Here is a 19,094-nt window from a genome sequence, read left to right as displayed (position 1 = left end):
TCATGCATAATAATCTACATCATTTTAAAGGGGCTACTATCTGACTTTTTGACTCAAATATCAGTCTTATTAGATTCTAAGGACTATTTGCACTCTTAAGCTTTTCAGGAAGCGCTGTTGATGAGCGCAATAAACTGAATTCATGCAATATCCCAACACCACTACCAAAAAAAAAACAGACAAAGAGGAAACACTATTTCCTGTTGTATCTTCGTGTTACATGTAATCTGTGTGCATAGAGCCGGTGTCTGTCTCATCAAAAATGTCACGATTGTAACACATCATGAGAATAAAGATTATTGATTCTTCACAAAAAAAGGTTTTAATAAGTTGTTTTAGGAAAAAAAAATTTCAATCGGGCAGCTCTACTAAAAACATTATAAGAGTTGTTTTCAAAGGACTGCATGTGTTATTGCAAAAAGTTTTAAACGGGACATGCTGTACTGAGTTTTGTATGGCTGTTGATAGTCATAAAATGTCAATCTCCTTTTTTTATTCTGACAAATTATCAATCACGGTTTAAGTTTTCTATCTTGTAGGTCTAACAACCAAAATATAAACCCTAATTCCCATTGGTCACCTACCTTCTCTTTGTTGGGTAAAGTCTGAGTTCTGGTAAAAGTGTCTCCTCCATTAATACTGATCAGTTCAGCATCTGCAGGTGGAAACGGTGCGGGGAAAACCACTACATCACTCTTCAGTGTGTCTGAGCTGAAACACACGTCATACTGCTGGGTAGCTTTAGAGTAAGACCAGCTCCCGTCAGGGTGGGTGGTGATCATGGGGGCGCTGTACCTGCTGAAAGTGCCGTCTGTCCTGTGGCATCTGACAGCTATTAAACTGATGAGACTCAGCAGGAAGATCACAGACACCGTCACGATGGCAATCAGCAGATACAAGTTCAAGTCAGAGAAGCTGTCCTCCTTTATAGGAACATGTCTGAACTGAGTCTGGACGTCAGCTGTGCTTTCAACCACCATCACCTCAATAGACACCGTAGCTGACAGGGAAGGTTCTCCGTTATCAGAAACCAGCACCACCAAGGGGTGCGTTTTCAGGTCGCTGTCGCTCATTCTCCTCTTAGTCCTGATTTCCCCGGTGCTGGTTCCAATCCTGAACAGGTTGTTTCCTTTGGGCTCAGTCAGGTGATAAGAAAGCAGCGCATTGTATCCAGAGTCTGCGTCCACAGCCCTTATCTTTGCTACAAAGTATCCTGCTTCAGCAGAATAAGGGATGGTCTCACTGTTAACAGAACTGTGCTCAGAGTAAGGAACTAAAATGGTTGGATTATTATCATTTTCATCCAGGATTAAAACATTAACAGTCACGTTGCTGCTGAGCGGAGGAACACCAGAGTCTGTGGCCTGAACTTTAAACTGAAACGTTTTTAATTCTTCGTAGTTAAATGACTGCAGGCTGATGATTTCTCCTGTATCCGAGTTAATTGTCACCATTGAACTAATCTGCGCATTTTTAGGATAATTAATTAAACTGTACGTTGATTTTGCATTCTCATCTGAATCTGAATCAAATGTGGTTAGTTTATGGATTGTTGTTCCAGTTGGAATGTTCTCCTTTACAAACACGTTAATCAGAGAATCAGTGAATCGAGGCGGATTGTCATTTACATCAGAAACCTGAACAACAATCACGGCTGTGCTCGAGAGTGCAGGTGATCCCTCATCTGTTGCTGCAATGGATATGTCATATTTGGAAATATTTTCTCTGTCGAGAGGTCCATCAACCAACAATGAATAATAATTTTTATAGTTGGATTTTAACTTAAATGGAACAGAACTTATTATCTTACAGTTTATTTGGCCGTTTTTGCCTCCATCTCTATCCGTGACCGTGACCGTCGCAACAGCTGTGCCCTTTTCAGCGTCTTCCTTTATTGGGCTCATTAAAGATGACACTAATATTTCCGGAGCATTGTCGTTGACATCAACCACTTGGACTAAAACTTTGCTATGTGCACTGCGGGGAGGAGTTCCTTTGTCTCGTGCTTGAACACGAATTTCAAATGCTTGGTTTTCCTCAAAATCAATGCTGCCTTTAACTGTGAGCTCTCCACTGTTGTTATCAATGAAAAACATTTCTTCAGGGTTAAAATGCGTCCTCTCTGTAAAAGTGTAAACAATCTGACCATTAACGCCTTCGTCTAGATCAGAGGCAGACAGTGTTAACAAAGATGTGCCAATGTTCGCATTTTCAGTCACTTGTATTTTGTAAAGAGACTTACTGAAGAGTGGTGAATTGTCGTTTACGTCCAGAACATTCACTTTTATCTGCAAAGTCCCTGTTTTAGGGGGTTTCCCTCCATCCGTTGCAGTCAGAATCAAATCAATAACAGGCTCTTTTTCTCGATCTAATGCTTTCTGCAGCACTAACTCAGCAAAGACACTCTGGTCACCAGCGCTCTGTATATCCAATGAGAAATACTCATTTTGGTTTATTTTATATGTCTTTACTGAATTAGACCCCACATCCTCATCATGAGCAACTGGGAGTGGATGTCTCTCCCCAACATATGACGCTTCAGATATATCAATTGCGATTACTTCTTCGAGAAAAAGGGGAGCATTATCATTAATATCATTTATCAAAACTTCAATTCGATGGAGGCTGCGAGGGTTGCTCAATACGGCCTCGATGTTTAAAGAACACCTCGCCAATTTAGGACAAAGCTCCTCCCGGTCTATTCTTTCTGTGACAAAAAGTACTCCAGATTCCCGATTTATGTCAAAATACCGTTTTCTATACCCTTGTGTCATTTGGAGATTCGTGGACTGCAGCTGCTGCACACTGAGGTTTAAATCCTTCGCAACGTTTCCAACCGCTGTGCCTTTGTCCACCTCCTCAGAAATTGTATACGAGATCTGAGCCACGGACCAATCACAGAGACAAAAAAGGGTGAAAACCAGGCTCCACGTATTATCCCATTGTGTCCGAGCAGCCATCGCGTTTCAGAAAAAATAGCAACTCGTTCTGATGTAGTGGTTAAAAACGTGATGTTCCTCCCTTTCTTTCACGTATCCATTCTTGCAAACGATCCGCACTCGTTTCGGGCCTCGCTCATCTGCGAGCTGTTCTCACAAAGCAAACCCACATGATGACGTTTCAGCTTTACGTCTTGACTCGCGGAGGAGTTTCCCGTCCCTAAAATATTTTTTTGCGTGGTCTCTTGCGACACCTTGTGACCAGTTAATAATACAACAAATTAAAATTCTGTGTGATTATTATTATTGTTATTATTATTAATATTATTTTTTGGATAAAGTTCTACAAAAATAATTTATTTGGGCAACTAAACTGCAAAGTGTGCTCTGTTGGCAAATAGCTCCTTTATTAAAGCCAACTAAGCAATAAAAATTATTTAAAAGCTAAATAAAATATATTTTTTCATAAAAAAAACCATTTGGTTTTGTTCTGTTTTAATGACCAATGCAACGTGTCACGGGGCGCTCACATCATTGAATTAGATATAACAGTATCAGCACCAAGAACAGCTCTTGAATCTCAATCTCAATACAGAGTACAGAGAAAAGGCAAGAACGTGTCAGAACCACAGACAGCACACCGATAAAATGCCATTGTCCTGCTGCCATTGTGTTACTGCTTTATTGTAAAAACAACAAAACCATATATATTTTGTTTGCTGTTTTGTTTTTATAGATGTTATAAAGATATAAAACAATAATAAATAAAGTATTTCCCTACAGTCCTACAGGGGGACGTTTGCATCTGCGTTCAACTATTCCCTTAGCGAGGAGTGTGCTGGAAACACTGTGTGGCGCACAGAGAGCAATCTCTGGTCAATGGCCTTGCTCAAGGACCAATAGTAACAGACTTGAGTTCCAAACTGCAGACCTTTGGGCCCTCTACCTCACATAACCGCTCGGCTCTCTAGTCAGTAGGCCATGACTAGCCACCTAGCTGAACAATACGTTTCTGTTATTTGAGCAAAATATCATCGAAGCACTGAACAAAACAAAGAAGGATGGCACACAAAATGTAAATTATGATGCTGTCTAAAATCCATCATTATGGCAAAAACTGATTATCATGGATATGTGATTAAATGTTAAGCAAGTCTAAGCTTATGCCAAACTAATGCGAATACTCAACCCACACCTACAAAATCCTTTGAAATTTGGCATTGAAGTGGGTTTTTTAAAAACAATGCCATTAAACAAACTTTACAGATTTTATTTTACAGATCAAGAAGTGCTTTTCTTACCTTTTCTTTGTTTGGTAAAGTCTGAGTTCTGGTAAAAGTGTCTCCGCCATTAATACTGATCAGTTCAGCATCTGCAGGTGGAAACGGTGCGGGGAAAACCACTACATCACTCTTCAGTGTGTCTGAGCTGAAACACACGTCATACTGCTGGGTAGCTTTAGAGTAAGACCAGCTCCCGTCAGGGTGGGTGGTGATCATGGGGGCGCTGTACCTGCTGAAAGTGCCGTCTGTCCTGTGGCATCTGACGGCTATTAGACTGATGAGACTCAGCAGGAAGATCACAGACACCGACACGATGGCGATCAGCAGATACAAGTTCAAGTCAGAGAAGCTGTCCTCCTTTATAGGAACATGTCTGAACTGAGTCTGGACGTCAGCTGTGCTTTCAACCACCATCACCTCAATAGACACCGTAGCTGACAGGGAAGGTTCTCCGTTATCAGAAACCAGCACCACCAAGGGGTGCGTTTTCAGATCGTTGTCACTCATTCTCCTCTTAGTCCTGATTTCCCCGGTGCTGGTTCCAATCCTGAACAGGTTGTTTCCTTTGGGCTCAGACAGGTGATAAGAAAGCAGCGCATTGTATCCAGAGTCCGCGTCCACAGCCCTGATCTTTGCTACAAAGTATCCTGCTTCAGCAGAATAAGGGATGGTCTCACTGTTAACAGAACTGTGCTCAGAGTAAGGAACTAAAATGGTTGGATTATTATCATTTTCATCCAGGATTAAAACATTAACAGTCACGTTGCTGCTGAGCGGAGGAACACCAGAGTCTGTAGCCTGAACTTTAAACTGAAACGTTTTTAATTCTTCGTAGTTAAATGACTGCAGGCTGATGATTTCTCCTGTATCCGAGTTAATTGTCACAATTGAACTAATCTGCGCATTTTTAGGATAATTAATTAAACTGTACGTTGATTTTGCATTCTCATCTGAATCTGAATCAAATGTGGTTAGTTTATGGATTGTTGTTCCAGTTGGAATGTTCTCTTTTACAAACACGTTAATCAGAGAATCAGTGAATCGAGGCGGATTGTCATTTACATCAGAAACCTGAACAACAATCACGGCTGTGCTCGAGAGTGCAGGTGATCCCTCATCTGTTGCTTCAATGGATATGTCATATTTGGAAATATTTTCTCTGTCGAGAGGTCCATCAACCAACAACGAATAGTAATTTTTATAGTTGGATTTTAACTTAAATGGAACAGAACTTATTATCTTGCAGTTTATTTGGCCGTTTTTGCCTCCATCTCTATCCGTGACCGTGACCGTCGCAACAGCTGTGCCCTTTTCAGCGTCTTCCTTTATTGGGCTCATTAAAGATGACACTAATATTTCCGGAGCATTGTCGTTGACATCAACCACTTGGACTAAAACTTTGCTATGTGCACTGCGGGGAGGAGTTCCTTTGTCTCGTGCTTGAACACGAATTTCAAATGCTTGGTTTTCCTCAAAATCAATGCTGCCTTTAACTGTGAGCTCTCCGCTGTTGTTATCAATGAAAAACATTTCTTCAGGGTTAAAACGCGTCCTCTCTGTAAAAGTGTAAACAATCTGACCATTAACGCCTTCGTCTAGATCAGAGGCAGACAGTGTTAACAAAGATGTGCCAATGTTCGCATTTTCAGTCACTTGTATTTTGTAAAGAGACTTACTGAAGAGTGGTGAATTGTCGTTTACGTCCAGAACATTCACTTTTATCTGTAAAGTCCCTGTTTTAGGGGGTTTCCCTCCATCCGTTGCAGTCAGAATCAAATCAATAACAGGCTCTTTTTCTCGATCTAATGCTTTCTGCAGCACTAACTCAGCAGAGACACTCTGGTCACCAGCGCTCTGTATATCCAATGAGAAATACTCATTTTGGTTTATTTTATATGTCTTTACTGAATTAGACCCCACATCCTCATCATGAGCAACTGGGAGTGGATGTCTCTCCCCAACATATGACGCTTCAGATATATCAATTGCGATTACTTCTTCGAGAAAAATGGGAGCATTATCATTAATATCATTTATCAAAACTTCAATTCGATGGAGGCTGCGAGGATTGCTCAATACGGCCTCGATGTTTAAAGAACACCTCGCCAGATTAGGACAAAGCTCCTCCCGGTCTATTCTTTCTATGACAAAAAGTACTCCAGATTCCCGATTTATGTCAAAATACCGTTTTCTATACCCTTGTGTCATTTGGAGATTCGTGGACTGCAGCTGCTGTACACTGAGGTTTAAATCCTTCGCAACGTTTCCAACCGCTGTGCCTTTGTCCACCTCCTCAGAAATTGTATACGAGATCTGAGCCACGGACCAATCACAGAGACAAAAAAGGGTGAAAACCAGGCTCCACGTATTATCCCATTGTGTCCGAGCAGCCATCGCGTATCAGGAAAAAAAGCAACTCGTTCTGATGTAGTGGTTAAAAAAGTGATGTTCCTCCCTTTCTTTCACGTATCCATTCTTGCAAACGATCCGCACTCGTTTCGGGCCTCGCTCATCTGCGAGCTGTTCTCACAAAGCAAACCAACATGATGACGTTTCAGCTTTACGTCTTGACTTGCAGAGGAGTTTCCCGTCAATAAAATATTTTTTTGCGTGGTCTCTTGCGACACCTTGTGACCAGTTAATAATACAACAAACTAAAATTCTGTTTGATTTTTTTGTTTTGTTTTTTGGATAAAGTTCTACAAAAATAATTTGGGCAACTAAACTGTAAAGTATGCTCTGTTTGCAAATAGCTCATTTAATAAAGACAACTAAGCAATAACAATTATCTAAAAGCTAAATAAAATATATTTTTCATAAAAACCTTTGGTTTTGTTCTATTTCAATGACCAATGCAACGTGTCAAGGGGCGCTCACATCATTGAAATAGACTTAACAGTATCAGCACCAAGAACAGCTCTTGAATCTCAATACAGAGTACAGAGAAAAGGCATGAACGTGTCAGAACCACAGACCGATAATATGCCATTGCCCTTCTGCCATTGTGTTACTTCTTTATTGTAAAACAACAAAACCATACACACACACACACACACACACACACACACACACACACACACACATATACACACATATAAACATATGCACACACACACATACACACACATATACAAATATATATATATATATTGTTGTTTGCTGTTTTGTTTTTATAGAGGTTATAAGGATATAATACAAAAATAAAGAAAGTATTTCCCTACAATCCAACAGGGGGACGTTTGCATCTGCTTTCAACTATTCCCTTAGCGAGGAGTGTGCTGGAAACACTGTGTGGCGCACAGAGAGCAATCTCTGGTCAATGGCCTTGCTCAAGGACCCATAGTAACAGACTTGAGTTCCAAACTGCAGACCTTTGGGCCCTCTACCAGACAAAACCCCTCGGCTCTCTAGTCAGTAGACCATGACTAGCCACCTAGCTAAACAATACGTTTCTGTTATTTGAGCAAAATATCATCAAACACTGAACAAAACAAAGAAGGATGGCACACAAAGATGCAAATTATGATGCCGTCTAAAATCCATCATTATGGCAAAAACTGATTATCATGGATATGTGATTAAATGTTGCGCAAGTCTAAAGCTGTTTACAAACTAATGCGAATACTCAACCCACACCTACAAAATCCTTTGAAATTTGGCCTTGAAGCGGGTTTTTTAAAACAATGCCATTAAACAAACTTTATAGATTTCATTTTACAGATCAAGAAGTGCTTTTCTTACCTTTTCTTTGTTTGGTAAAGTCTGAGTTCTGGTAAAAGTGTCTCCTCCATTAATACTAATCAGTTCAGCATCTGCAGGTGGAAACGGTGCGGGGAAAACCACTACATCACTCTTCAGTGTGTCTGAGCTGAAACACACGTCGTACTGCTGGGTAGCTTTAGAGTAAGACCAGCTCCCGTCAGGGTGGGTGGTGATCATGGGGGCGCTGTACCTGCTGAAAGTGCCGTCTGTCCTGTGGCATCTGACAGCTATTAGACTGATGAGACTCAGCAGGAAGATCACAGACACCGACACGATGGCGATCAGCAGATACAAGTTCAAGTCAGAGAAGCTGTCCTCCTTTATAGGAACATGTCTGAACTGAGTCTGGACGTCAGCGGTGCTTTCAACCACCATCACCTCAATAGACACCGTAGCTGACAGGGAAGGTTCTCCGTTATCAGAAACCAGCACCACCAAGGGGTGCGTTTTCAGATCATTGTCGCTCATTCTCCTCTTAGTCCTGATTTCCCCGGTGCTGGTTCCGATCCTGAACAGGTTGTTTCCTTTGGGCTCAGACAGGTGATAAGAAAGCAGCGCATTGTATCCAGAGTCTGCGTCCACAGCCCTGATCTTTGCTACAAAGTATCCTGCTTCAGCAGAATAAGGGATGGTCTCACTGTTAACAGAACCGTGCTCAGAATATGGAGCTAAAATAGTTGGATTATTATCATTTTCATCCAGGATTAAAACCTTAACAGTCACGTTGCTGGTGAGAGGAGGAACACCAGAGTCTGTGGCCTGAACTTTAAACTGAAATGTGTTTAACTCTTCATAGTTAAACGACTGAAGGCTGATTATATCTCCAGTTTCTGAATTAATGTTTATCATTGAGGGGAGGTGCTGTCCTTTACCAATATTTTCCAAAACCGAATAACTCACCTTACCGTTGTTGTTGATGTCAGCATCAACTGCTGTGACTGTTTTAATTACCGTACCTATTTTACTGTTTTCTTTTACATAAACATTTATAATGGGTTCCGAAAACTTTGGTGCATTGTCATTTACATCAGAGACTAAAACACCAATAAAACTGGTGTTTGAGAGAGGAGGCTGCCCCTCATCTGAAGCTAATATTGTTACATTGTACCGAGGCGTTACCTCTCTGTCTAAGTGTCCATCCACAACTAAGGAATAATAATTTCTATAGTTTTTCTCAAGTTTGAAAGGAACTCTATTTAAAATCTTACAGGTGACTTCGCCATTTTTACCGCTGTCTTTGTCTAGAACTGAGACAAGAGCAACAGCAGTACCAATAGCAGCATCTTCTTTGACAGTATTCATGAGTGAAGTCACAGTTATTTCAGGAGCATTGTCATTAAGATCTATGACTTCAACCAGCACTTTACTGTGAGCAGACATGGGAGGCTGGCCTTTGTCTCTTGCTTCAGCACGGATCTCAAAAGCTTTCTTTTCTTCATAGTCGATTTTACCTTTGACTGAAATTACCCCCGTTTCAGGGTCTATTCTGAAAATGTCTAAAACATGATCCTGATCCTTACTGCGAAGAGAGTACACTATTTCACTGTTTGTTCCTTCATCGGCGTCTGTGGCATTTAAAGTGAAGATTGCAGCCCCAATTTGAATGTTTTCTGGTATGTTGATCTTGTAAAGACTACTTCTAAAAACCGGTGCATTATCATTGATATCTAGTACATTTATTTCAATTTCTGATGTACCTGAATTTGGCGGGGAGCCACCATCAAAAGCAGTTAACATGAGTCTTATGTTTGGCTTTGTCTCTCTGTCTAGGGTTTTTTGCAGCACTAATTCTGGAGATATACTGTCTCCCCTTTTGTTTGAGACAAGACTAAAATATTCATTTGAACTGAGCTTATAGCCACTGACGCCATTCTTACCTACATCGGCATCGCTTGCTTCTGATAAGGCAAATTTAAACCCAGGTGAAGTGTTTTCAGCCACATCCAATAGCTGGGATTGTGCATTAAAAGAAGGAGAATGATCATTGACATCTTTAATTTCTATCTCCACGCGGTACAGTTTCAAAGGGTTGTTTATCACAGCCTCCAAACTAACAATGCATTTAGGTTCATCTGCACACAGCTCCTCTCGATCTATCCTCTCACTGGCATACAAAAATCCGGTCTGTCGGTTTACCTCAAAGTATTTTTTTGTAGATGCAACAATTTGAAACAAGCGGGACTCCAAATCCTGCACATTCAGGCTAAGATCCTTGGCAATATTTCCGATATTAGTGCCTGGCTTCACTTCCTCTGCTACAGAATAAGACAGCTGAGTCGTCGCCGATTCCCGGTAAAAAAACAGCAGTGCGAGGAGAAAATATTTAACAGCAGGCGTCAAGAAATCCGTTGGTAACATATTTCTGTTGAAACAGATCAAATCTCCGCTATGTTGCATATCAGATCGGTCAAAATTCAAAGCGCAATCCCAGGTTTTGTCGAGGTGTATACTCCACAATGCCGTTCCGTCCGTTCCCAGATCTCTTTGTGCTAAAAATCACAATCAGTCCGCTTCTACTCTAGGAGGAGCCTTACTATATCAGTGCTACGGTCTATAGCGTCGCTAGGTGGTGGTTTAGAAAACTGCACTCTCCAGCAAAAAAAATAAAATAAAATAAAATAAATTAAATTAAATTAAAAAATAAAATAAAAACATAAACAAATAAAATAAAATAAAAATATAAATTCCTCTAAAATGACCCAATGTACTTTCATTGCAGACATTTATTTTTAAAGTTGTTAATTGTGACTTTACTCCTTACACAGAAAGAAAGGAAGATTGTGTGCATTTAACACATTGTTTGTAGAACTAATTAAAAAAAAACAATGACTTTTTTAAAAAAGTAATTAATTATATATATATATATATATATATATATATATATATATATATATATATATATATATATATATATATATATATATATATATATATATATACACACTCATTTAGTCAAATGTAAATACACAACATCCCGTCGATGTCTTGTCAATGTGAAGAAAATACAACAGACTTTTTTTCAATTTCAGCACCCTGGAGAGTGAAGCACTGTTAGCTCATTAGGTTTCAGGGGGTGATGTTGTACGAGTTAATGAAGAAGACCTTTTGCAGATTGCTTTAAAGACCAAGGACGCGCAATTATATTTTGAGGGGGCTGAAGCCAAACGCATCCATCGGCAAATTATTCATAAAACAAAAAACAAAAAAGTAATAGGCTATATTTAACTTTTATATTTTGTTAACACAATCAGCTCACTTCAATTAAATCAAGTTTTTAGCTTGAATAAATAGAGGAATAACAGACAAAAACAGATTGACAAATACCATATTCATGCTTTTTAATAACCAAAAATATCTTCAGTAATTATGAAAACTATTGAAACTTTAAAAATTATAATAATATACTCCAAATGCAACTATTTAGAAAGGACGCCGAGGATATGTTTTTTCTCACTGTAAGAAACCATTTCCAGCAAGTGTGATTATCACCTCCCTTCCTCTGTTTTTTTTAAAGCAAACGTTGGGCAGTAGCCACGTAAATTCTTCTGCACAATTCTAATGTTAAGTAACCTGTATGTCTGACTCTGGGGGTCAGAGGAGTTTGGCCTGCTGCTCAGCACTGTATGAGGGCTAAGAGGAAGTGGAAGGGGCAAGGTGAGGGTTTGTTAGCTGCGCACCATGTCTGTGCGAAAATCAGCAGAGTCCAAATGCATGCACGTGCAATTTCAACATACTTTGGGGGATATTAATGACACAGAGGGTCATTTCTATGTCAAAGTATTGATAAATGAAGAAAGGAATGTGGCTCAAGTGGCAGCAGCAAAGTGAGGAGTTTGTCATGACAGCTATAAGCCAATTCTTGGGCTCCCCTACAGACACTTCAGCCAGGTGATTTATTGTTCCCATAGAGACATAATTCACCAACAGAGGGCGCCTCAAGAACAAGCAGTTACCCCCCAAAACAGACGGTGGCAGCGATGCTCTCAAATGGAATGAAACCACTACCATAATTATAGTAGAATAAGTGAGTCTAGGTCGCGTTGACAAAATCAGTAATGTCGCTGATTACAGAAGGGCTTCGTAGAGCGCGGTGCAATTTATCTCTCCTTTTCTCCTGTTGCCGAAGGCGCCGAGCTCTGAGGTAAGTTAAAAAGGAAGTGACATTTATTAACTATGTTTAAAAATGTTTCCTATCTTTATTTAAGTTAAATAATGTCTGGTTAATTGTAAAAAAAAAAAAAAAAAATAAAAAAATAGACAACGAGACGTGTTATTTGCAGCGCTCATGGATCTGCACTTGTGAAGAGGCAACGTGTTATGCGTGTTTGCTCGTTAGCTAGAGGGATGAAACATGTTTTAACTGGCAAAAAAAGAGGACACTTGGCCCCATCATGAAATACTTCGATGATTCTCTGTTTACTTACAGAAGGCTCAAATTTTAAATATAGGTTTAAAAGTATGCCTTCACTTGGAGGTTAAAACAGTTGAAATAAACATCAGATGGGATTTAGTAAGTAACCAAGTACAAAAATTAATTTCAATGATCTGAAATGTAATATTAATAGAAACAATGACTCTTCTGTATGTTAGAAAATTAACCTATAACAATAATAGCTCTCTATGAGTCATGGCGGAAAAATAACTCAACAAAATTTTTAAATAATGTCCTGAGAAAATATGTATTTATTATTTTCTTTTCAGTGTAAAAATGAAATAAAAGACAGCCATGTAGGCCATCATTAGCTTGGCCAGAACACTGTGTTTAATAGTTAGACAGTAGTTAAACTAGCCTCGGAGCGGAGAAATCAGACAGAAAAATCACGGCACTCAAATCATTCAATTAATCATTTCAGCCCTACATGAAAGGATCTGGAGAAGCGGCGGTGAACGCTATGCTATCTGAAACATTGTTCACATTGATCTGTTTGGTGGTGGGTCAGTGTCGGTCTGGGGAGGCATCTTTATAGAGAGACACATAGACCTGTACAGAGTATACGACGACACCCTGACTCAAATTAATTATAGGTATACTGCATTCTACTCTATTCATACTCATATCATCTTTTGGTTGCTCATGAAATAAACATGAAAGTCTTTGCAAAAAATGCCTTTGAAATTATATCGCACAAGCAGCATCTCCTTCAGTGATTCAACAAGAAGCTGGTTATTCTCCTTGGTCTGCTAGATAAGCATCGGTGAGAAAACCAGCTCAACATTGGCACTGAGGGACGAAAGTGCAAAGATAAACCGTGTAATCTCCAGTAATTCTGAGTAACAAAAAAACTCAGTCAACTCACATAGCCTTTCTATATTTGCCTGTGTATGTGAGCTACGGCAGCTATGGCACCTTAGTAATACACAGAATCACATATGCCAAGCTTTGCACATGGCAGAGAGCTGTTTTGCAGTTGGTTGTTACATCTACACTTGTGCTTTGGCATCTTGTAAACAGCTACGAGCACTGCCCTGCTGTTTGGTCTGTGTACAGAGAAAGATCACCTTCATATTAGCAGGTTGGGGATGATGTTACACAAAAAGAAAGGCTATTCTATTTCATGCATTGCGCCAGAAAATATAAGTATGTCTATGGGTCTCATGACATTAATCTTTGAATTGCCCCCAGATACCCTGGACAGAATGTGAAGAGTAGACATGTCTAAGCAAAAGAGGAATCTGGTCACTATGTTAGTTGAAAACTAGTCTCTGAGCTAACAGAAATGGAGAGGACATATGGTCCCTCATGTGCCCAAATGCTGTGCTCTGTACTTATTTTTACTTACAGTTTTGTTCTGGGATTCATTGGCATGAATTGGCACTGACGCTGGTAGCTAAATGATAAAGAATTGCAAAGGAATCTTTCTGAAACCCCTGCTTACTGTTAAGATATGTCTCCTTGTTAGGTAACATGAAGAGAAAGATCAACAGCGGTTTCTGCTTTTCTATCTCAATAAACAGATGATTAACTGGATAGAGACAAAGATGATGGAAGAGATTCCCAAATTTCTACTCTGCAAAGTGAATTTCAAGGTAGGTTGCAGATCGGCAATCACAAGCTACAAATTCCTTTTTTTTCCTGATTTGTTACTTTTATATTTTAGAATTAAATGACAAAATCTGAATAAATATGCTATTTAGATGTGATCAAGACATAAGCATATTCATTTGAAATGTTATTTGTCAATTAAAAGATAAATAAAATCATTTTGAACAAGGATACAGAAGTGAAGTGCCAAAAAAAGCCTTTATCTGCCACCAGGTATTTTATTTACACTCATGGACTCAAAAATGACAAATGGATGCATTACATGACTGATAAACTGAGATATTATTTTCTCCTTAGACATCCTCAAATGTGAAGGCCAAAGTCTGGCCCAGCTACAACATCCAGATTTTCCAGAGACTGCCATGGGGGACAGGCAAAGAGATTTCAAGTTCAAGTGGTGCACGCATCCTGCATGGATTGAACACTCCCAAACAAGGATGCTGTTTGCTCTAATGGCTGCAGAAATCTTGGACTTCCATAAGGAGAATCCATTTAAACTTCCAAAAAAGGTTATAGAAATTGGGAAAAGGCTATGTTTCAAGATGGAGGATTTACATCACATGCCTAGTCTGATGTGGACATCAGTGCCATGTTAGCCTGGACCCAGGCTACATTCACTAAAACACACCTAAGATCAGTCATCAACCAACCCTCAATGAGCGGTACTCTTAGTCTGGCCACACATATGCAAGGTTTCTGGCTCTTTCATTTCCTAACAGCTTTTCTCATCCAGGGCAAAATGACTGGTGTTTCAACACCACTCGGATTCTATTTGTCCATGTGCTTGTTAACACATGACCCTTATTGATGTGTTATGTAAACATTGAAAATAAAAAGGGAAATATTAACGTGATCTTACCTTCTCTTTGTTTGGTAAAGTTTGAGTTCTGGTAAAAGTGTCTCCTCCATTAATACTGATCAGTTCAGCATCTGCAGGTGGAAACGGTGCGGGGAAAACCACTACATCACTCTTCAGTGTGTCTGAGCTGAAACACACGTCATACTGCTGGGTAGCTTTAGAGTAAGACCAGCTCCCGTCAGGGTGGGTGGTGATCATGGGGGCGCTGTACCTGCTGAAAGTGCCGTCTGTCCTGTGGCATCTGACAGCTATTAGACTGATGAGACTCAGCAGGAAGATCACAGACACCGACACGATGGCGATCAGCAGATACAAGTTCAAGTCAGAGAAGCTGTCCTCCTTTATAGGAACATGTCTGAACTGAGTCTGGACGTCAGCTGTGCTTTCAACCACCATCACCTCAATAGACACCGTAGCTGACAGGGAAGGTTCTCCGTTATCAGAAACCAGCACCACCAAGGGGTGCGTTTTCAGATCATTGTCGCTCATTCTCCTCTTAGTCCTGATTTCCCCGGTGCTGGTTCCGATCCTGAACAGGTTGTTTCCTTTGGGCTCAGACAGGTGATAAGAAAGCAGCGCATTGTATCCAGAGTCTGCATCCACAGCCCTGATCTTTGCTACAAAGTATCCTGCTTCAGCAGAATAAGGGATGGTCTCACTGTTAACAGAACCGTGCTCAGAATAAGGAGCTAAAATTGTTGGATTATTATCATTTTTATCCAGGATGAAAACGTTTACTGTGACATTGCTGCTGAGAGGAGGAACACCAGAGTCTGTGGCCTGAACTTTAAACTGAAATGTTTTTAATTCCTCATGGTTAAATGACTGCAGACTGATTATATCTCCTGTCTCTGAATTAATGCTTATCATTGAACTCAGTGGCAGCGAGTTTCTATTGTCTTGTAACAGTGAGTAGCTAACCTTTCCATTTTGATCAGTGTCTGCATCATCTGCTGATACTGGTTTAATAACTGCTCCTGTTGGACTGTTTTCTTTAATAAAGATGTTTATAGTGTCCTCTGTGAAATGAGGTTTGTTATCATTTACATCAGAGACATGTACAAGAATGACGCTGGTGCTGGAGAGAGGTGGGCTTCCCTCATCTACGGCTGTGATGCTGATTTTATAGTGAGGTGCTTTTTCTCTGTCCAGAGGACCATCCACAACTAAAGAATAGTAATTCTTATAATTTGACTCTAATTTAAAGGGAACGTTATTGGAGATTTCACAGTTCACCATCCCATTTCTACCTCCATCTTTATCAAATACTGAAACAAGAGCAATGGCGGTGCCAATGGATGCATCCTCTTTAACTGTATTTAACAGGGACGTTACTGTAATTTCAGGAGCGTTATCATTCACGTCTAAAACTTCAATCAGCAATTTAGCATTAGAAGTGAGAGGAGAGTTTGCATTATCACTGGCCTGCACTTGAATCTCAAAAGCATTATTCTCCTCAAAGTCTAAGTTCTTTTTGTTTGTTATGGTTCCGTTTTTTTCATTTATGGCAAATATGTTTGTTTGTTTTCCTTGATCTATTTCAATTAAAGAATATAATATTTGGCCATTCTGTCCTGCATCTAAATCTGTAGCATTTAGAGTGATTATTGATGTTCCAATCTTAACGTTCTCATACACCCTGGCTTTATACAGCGTTTGACCAAAAATTGGAGGATTATCATTAACATCCAGCACATTCACTGTTATTGTCATGCTCCCTGACTTGGCTGGCGTTCCTCCATCAATGGCAGTCAGCGTGAGTCGTATCACTGACTGTTTTTCTCTATCTAGTGCTTTCTGTAGTACAAGTTCGACCGCCATGCTCTGCCCCTTGTGTGTATTCAGAGAAAAATACTCATTTTGACTAAGTTTGTAGGTATTAACAGAATTCTTTCCCACATCTGCATCGTGCGCTCGTTTCAGCAGAAATTTAGCTCCGGCTGCCGTGCTTTCAGTAATATTAATCATCTGCGACGTGCTGGGAAATGATGGCGAGTTATCATTTACATCCAACACAACAATTTCAATACGATACAGTTTTAAAGGGTTATTTATGACCGCTTCTACGCTAAGCGAACATTTTGCCTCACTGCCACAGAGCTGCTCTCGGTCTATTCTCTCATTTACATATAGGGCGCCTGTCTTTAAATTTACCTCAAAGTATTTTTTCTTGGCTCCAGCAACGACCTGGAACCCTCGAGTCTCCAAGTCCTGGACATTAATGTTCAGATCTTTTGCCGTATTTCCCAAAACAGTCCCGATGTTTGACTCCTCTGCGACGGTGTAAGTGAGCTGTCCAGAAGCGGCGCACCAATAACGGCCCAGCAGCGCAAGCAAGAAATGGATCCATATCGAGCTCGATCTATCCAATAGATGCATAATTCCAGACGTGTGGCAAGGCGCACGGACAAATCAGGACATTTTGCAGTACGGTGAAAATCACACAATAGGAATCAGACGGCGATCGTTCAGAATATAAACGTCAGCATGCTCTCAACGAAGCAGACGACGGCAGTCCTTTGTCTCTCCAGAGCTCTCCGAGTAGCAGAGTAAAGAGGAGTCCTCCGCTGAATCTGGGAGGAGTCCCGAATCCCCGCATTAAAATGCTACGGTCTATAGTGTCCTCTTGTGTAGATTAGCTGGAAATACCCATGACAACTAAAGAGTGTAAAATACATGGTTTCTATTGAATTATTTGTTCATTAATTTAATAGCAATCCATTTAGAAAATTGGACAAAAGTTCTCATGATCGAATAGTTATTGATATAACTTTGACGGATAATAAAAGCTGCACAAAAATTATTAATCAATTCATTTATTTGACAATGGCATATTTTATTTAAATTAGAAATGTTTAAAACCGTTTCTATAATTGTTACAATGTTAAATGTGGTATTTTTGTGACCTCGCAAGAAAAAAAAAAAAAAAAACGTTACTGAAGATTGTTTCAAACCCACGGAAAGCGGTTATAAAGAGCCGGTGTATGATTTCACACCAGCAGACCCGGCTGCAGAAAGAAATTAAAGCTAGGATGCACACTTTTTCACAAAAAACGTTGTATATGCGTCAGGCTGAACAGTGATTCAGTGATTTCTTCTACAGCGCCGAGGGAAATAAATCGTAATAAAATCTAAAAAAAAAAAAAAAAAAAAAAAAGCAATAGTGTAGTCAGGGTTGCCAGATTTGGCTTCTTTTGAATACATTGAGCTGAAAAAAAAAGAATAGCTTATGGGTGGGTTGTCAGAATTTGGGAAGCTTTTCACAACATTTGGCGGGCTTTTAGAAATAATTTATGACAAAATATATCAAAATAGCTGTCATTGTGTGGCAGAAAACTAAAATGGTCCAAATTTTAATAAAATGTCATCTCCTTGAACTCATTTAATTTTTTTATTTTTTTATTTATTTATTTTTTATTTTTTATGAGTAGAATCTGTCGAATCTTGACATCAAGTATAAGTCTCTGGTTAATCAAGCGTCACTATGAAATTGTTCTGGTCAATGTTGTAAATGTCCCAGATGGGGTTAAGTTCTACCGATTAACTTAAATATGTTTCATGGCTGCAATGTTAAGATTGATTTATACTCCTTAAGATAAATTAAATTTACAAGGCATGTTGGGAGGTTATTGTTCATGTTTGCCCCCAGTTGATATAACAATATTAAAGTGATTTTGTGGATGTTATTCATTTGCCTGATTGCACATTTTGTGGGGAGCCTGTATGTGCAACGTTTTTTTTTTTTTTTTTTTGTCAAGGCAGTTGTGCGCTAACAACATTCTTTCTTACTTGTTCAATAGTTCAACGCTTTTAACATGAGTCCAAGAGAGGCAGAGATTTGGACTGTTGTTTTACACTGTCCTAGGTCAAGAATCAGTTCTGGGGAAACTGAGCGTAGTACTGCTGCTTCCATTTAATTAACTCCAAAGTCAAGCATACGAGCTGTGATAAACATCAGCACTGACGTCAGGCTGCACACTGAAGTAAAAATGCATACTAGGAAATGTAGCTGCAGCAGAGATCTGAACGAAGCAGTGTTTTCCTTCTGCCTGCAGGTAACCCGCATTTCTTTCATTTGACGGAGTTTCACTGCTTGGTTCTGGTCCTTATGCTCGTAGCTCGATAGATAACCCTGCCAGCATGGATGGTTAAGTCCAGTGTTGACTGCAGCGCTCACGTTTCCAGCAGAAATTAATGGCGCTGCTTCC

General features: G+C 39.7%; 3 protein-coding genes across 13 annotated transcripts in view; all 3 read right to left on the bottom strand.

Annotated features, from left to right (window-relative positions):
* LOC105920159 (protocadherin alpha-C2) overlaps window positions 1–19,094 on the bottom strand; it is a 164,343-nt gene that overhangs the window by 49,156 nt on the left and 96,093 nt on the right. Inside the window, exon 1 of one of the 11 annotated variants that reach the window (XM_021312378.2) lies at window positions 7,964–10,538. The exons of 8 other annotated variants lie outside the window; for them this stretch is intronic. In XM_021312378.2, the coding sequence (XP_021168053.2) occupies window positions 7,964–10,381 (2,418 nt within the window). In that variant the 5' untranslated portion in view covers window positions 10,382–10,538. Of the gene's footprint in view, window positions 1–4,240; window positions 6,743–7,963; window positions 10,539–19,094 lie in introns of those variants that run through there. 2 more of the 11 variants (XM_036127257.1, XM_036127262.1) reach the window with 2 other exon arrangements.
* Window positions 415–3,158, bottom strand: LOC118557363 (protocadherin alpha-8-like). Its single transcript, XM_036127279.1, has one exon. The coding sequence runs from the start codon at window positions 2,958–2,960 to the stop codon at window positions 513–515; it is 2,448 nt and encodes an 815-aa protein (XP_035983172.1). The 5' UTR covers window positions 2,961–3,158; the 3' UTR covers window positions 415–512.
* On the bottom strand, window positions 14,872–17,464 carry LOC118557328 (protocadherin alpha-10-like). Its single transcript, XM_036127218.1, has one exon. It carries the CDS (start codon window positions 17,263–17,265, stop codon window positions 14,872–14,874), a length of 2,394 nt encoding a protein of 797 aa, XP_035983111.1. The 5' UTR covers window positions 17,266–17,464.

The sequence above is a fragment of the Fundulus heteroclitus genome, chromosome 23 (assembly GCF_011125445.2).
Source record: "Fundulus heteroclitus isolate FHET01 chromosome 23, MU-UCD_Fhet_4.1, whole genome shotgun sequence".
Lineage (NCBI taxonomy): Eukaryota > Metazoa > Chordata > Actinopteri > Cyprinodontiformes > Fundulidae > Fundulus > Fundulus heteroclitus.
This window is presented reverse-complemented; position numbering and strand designations above follow the sequence as displayed.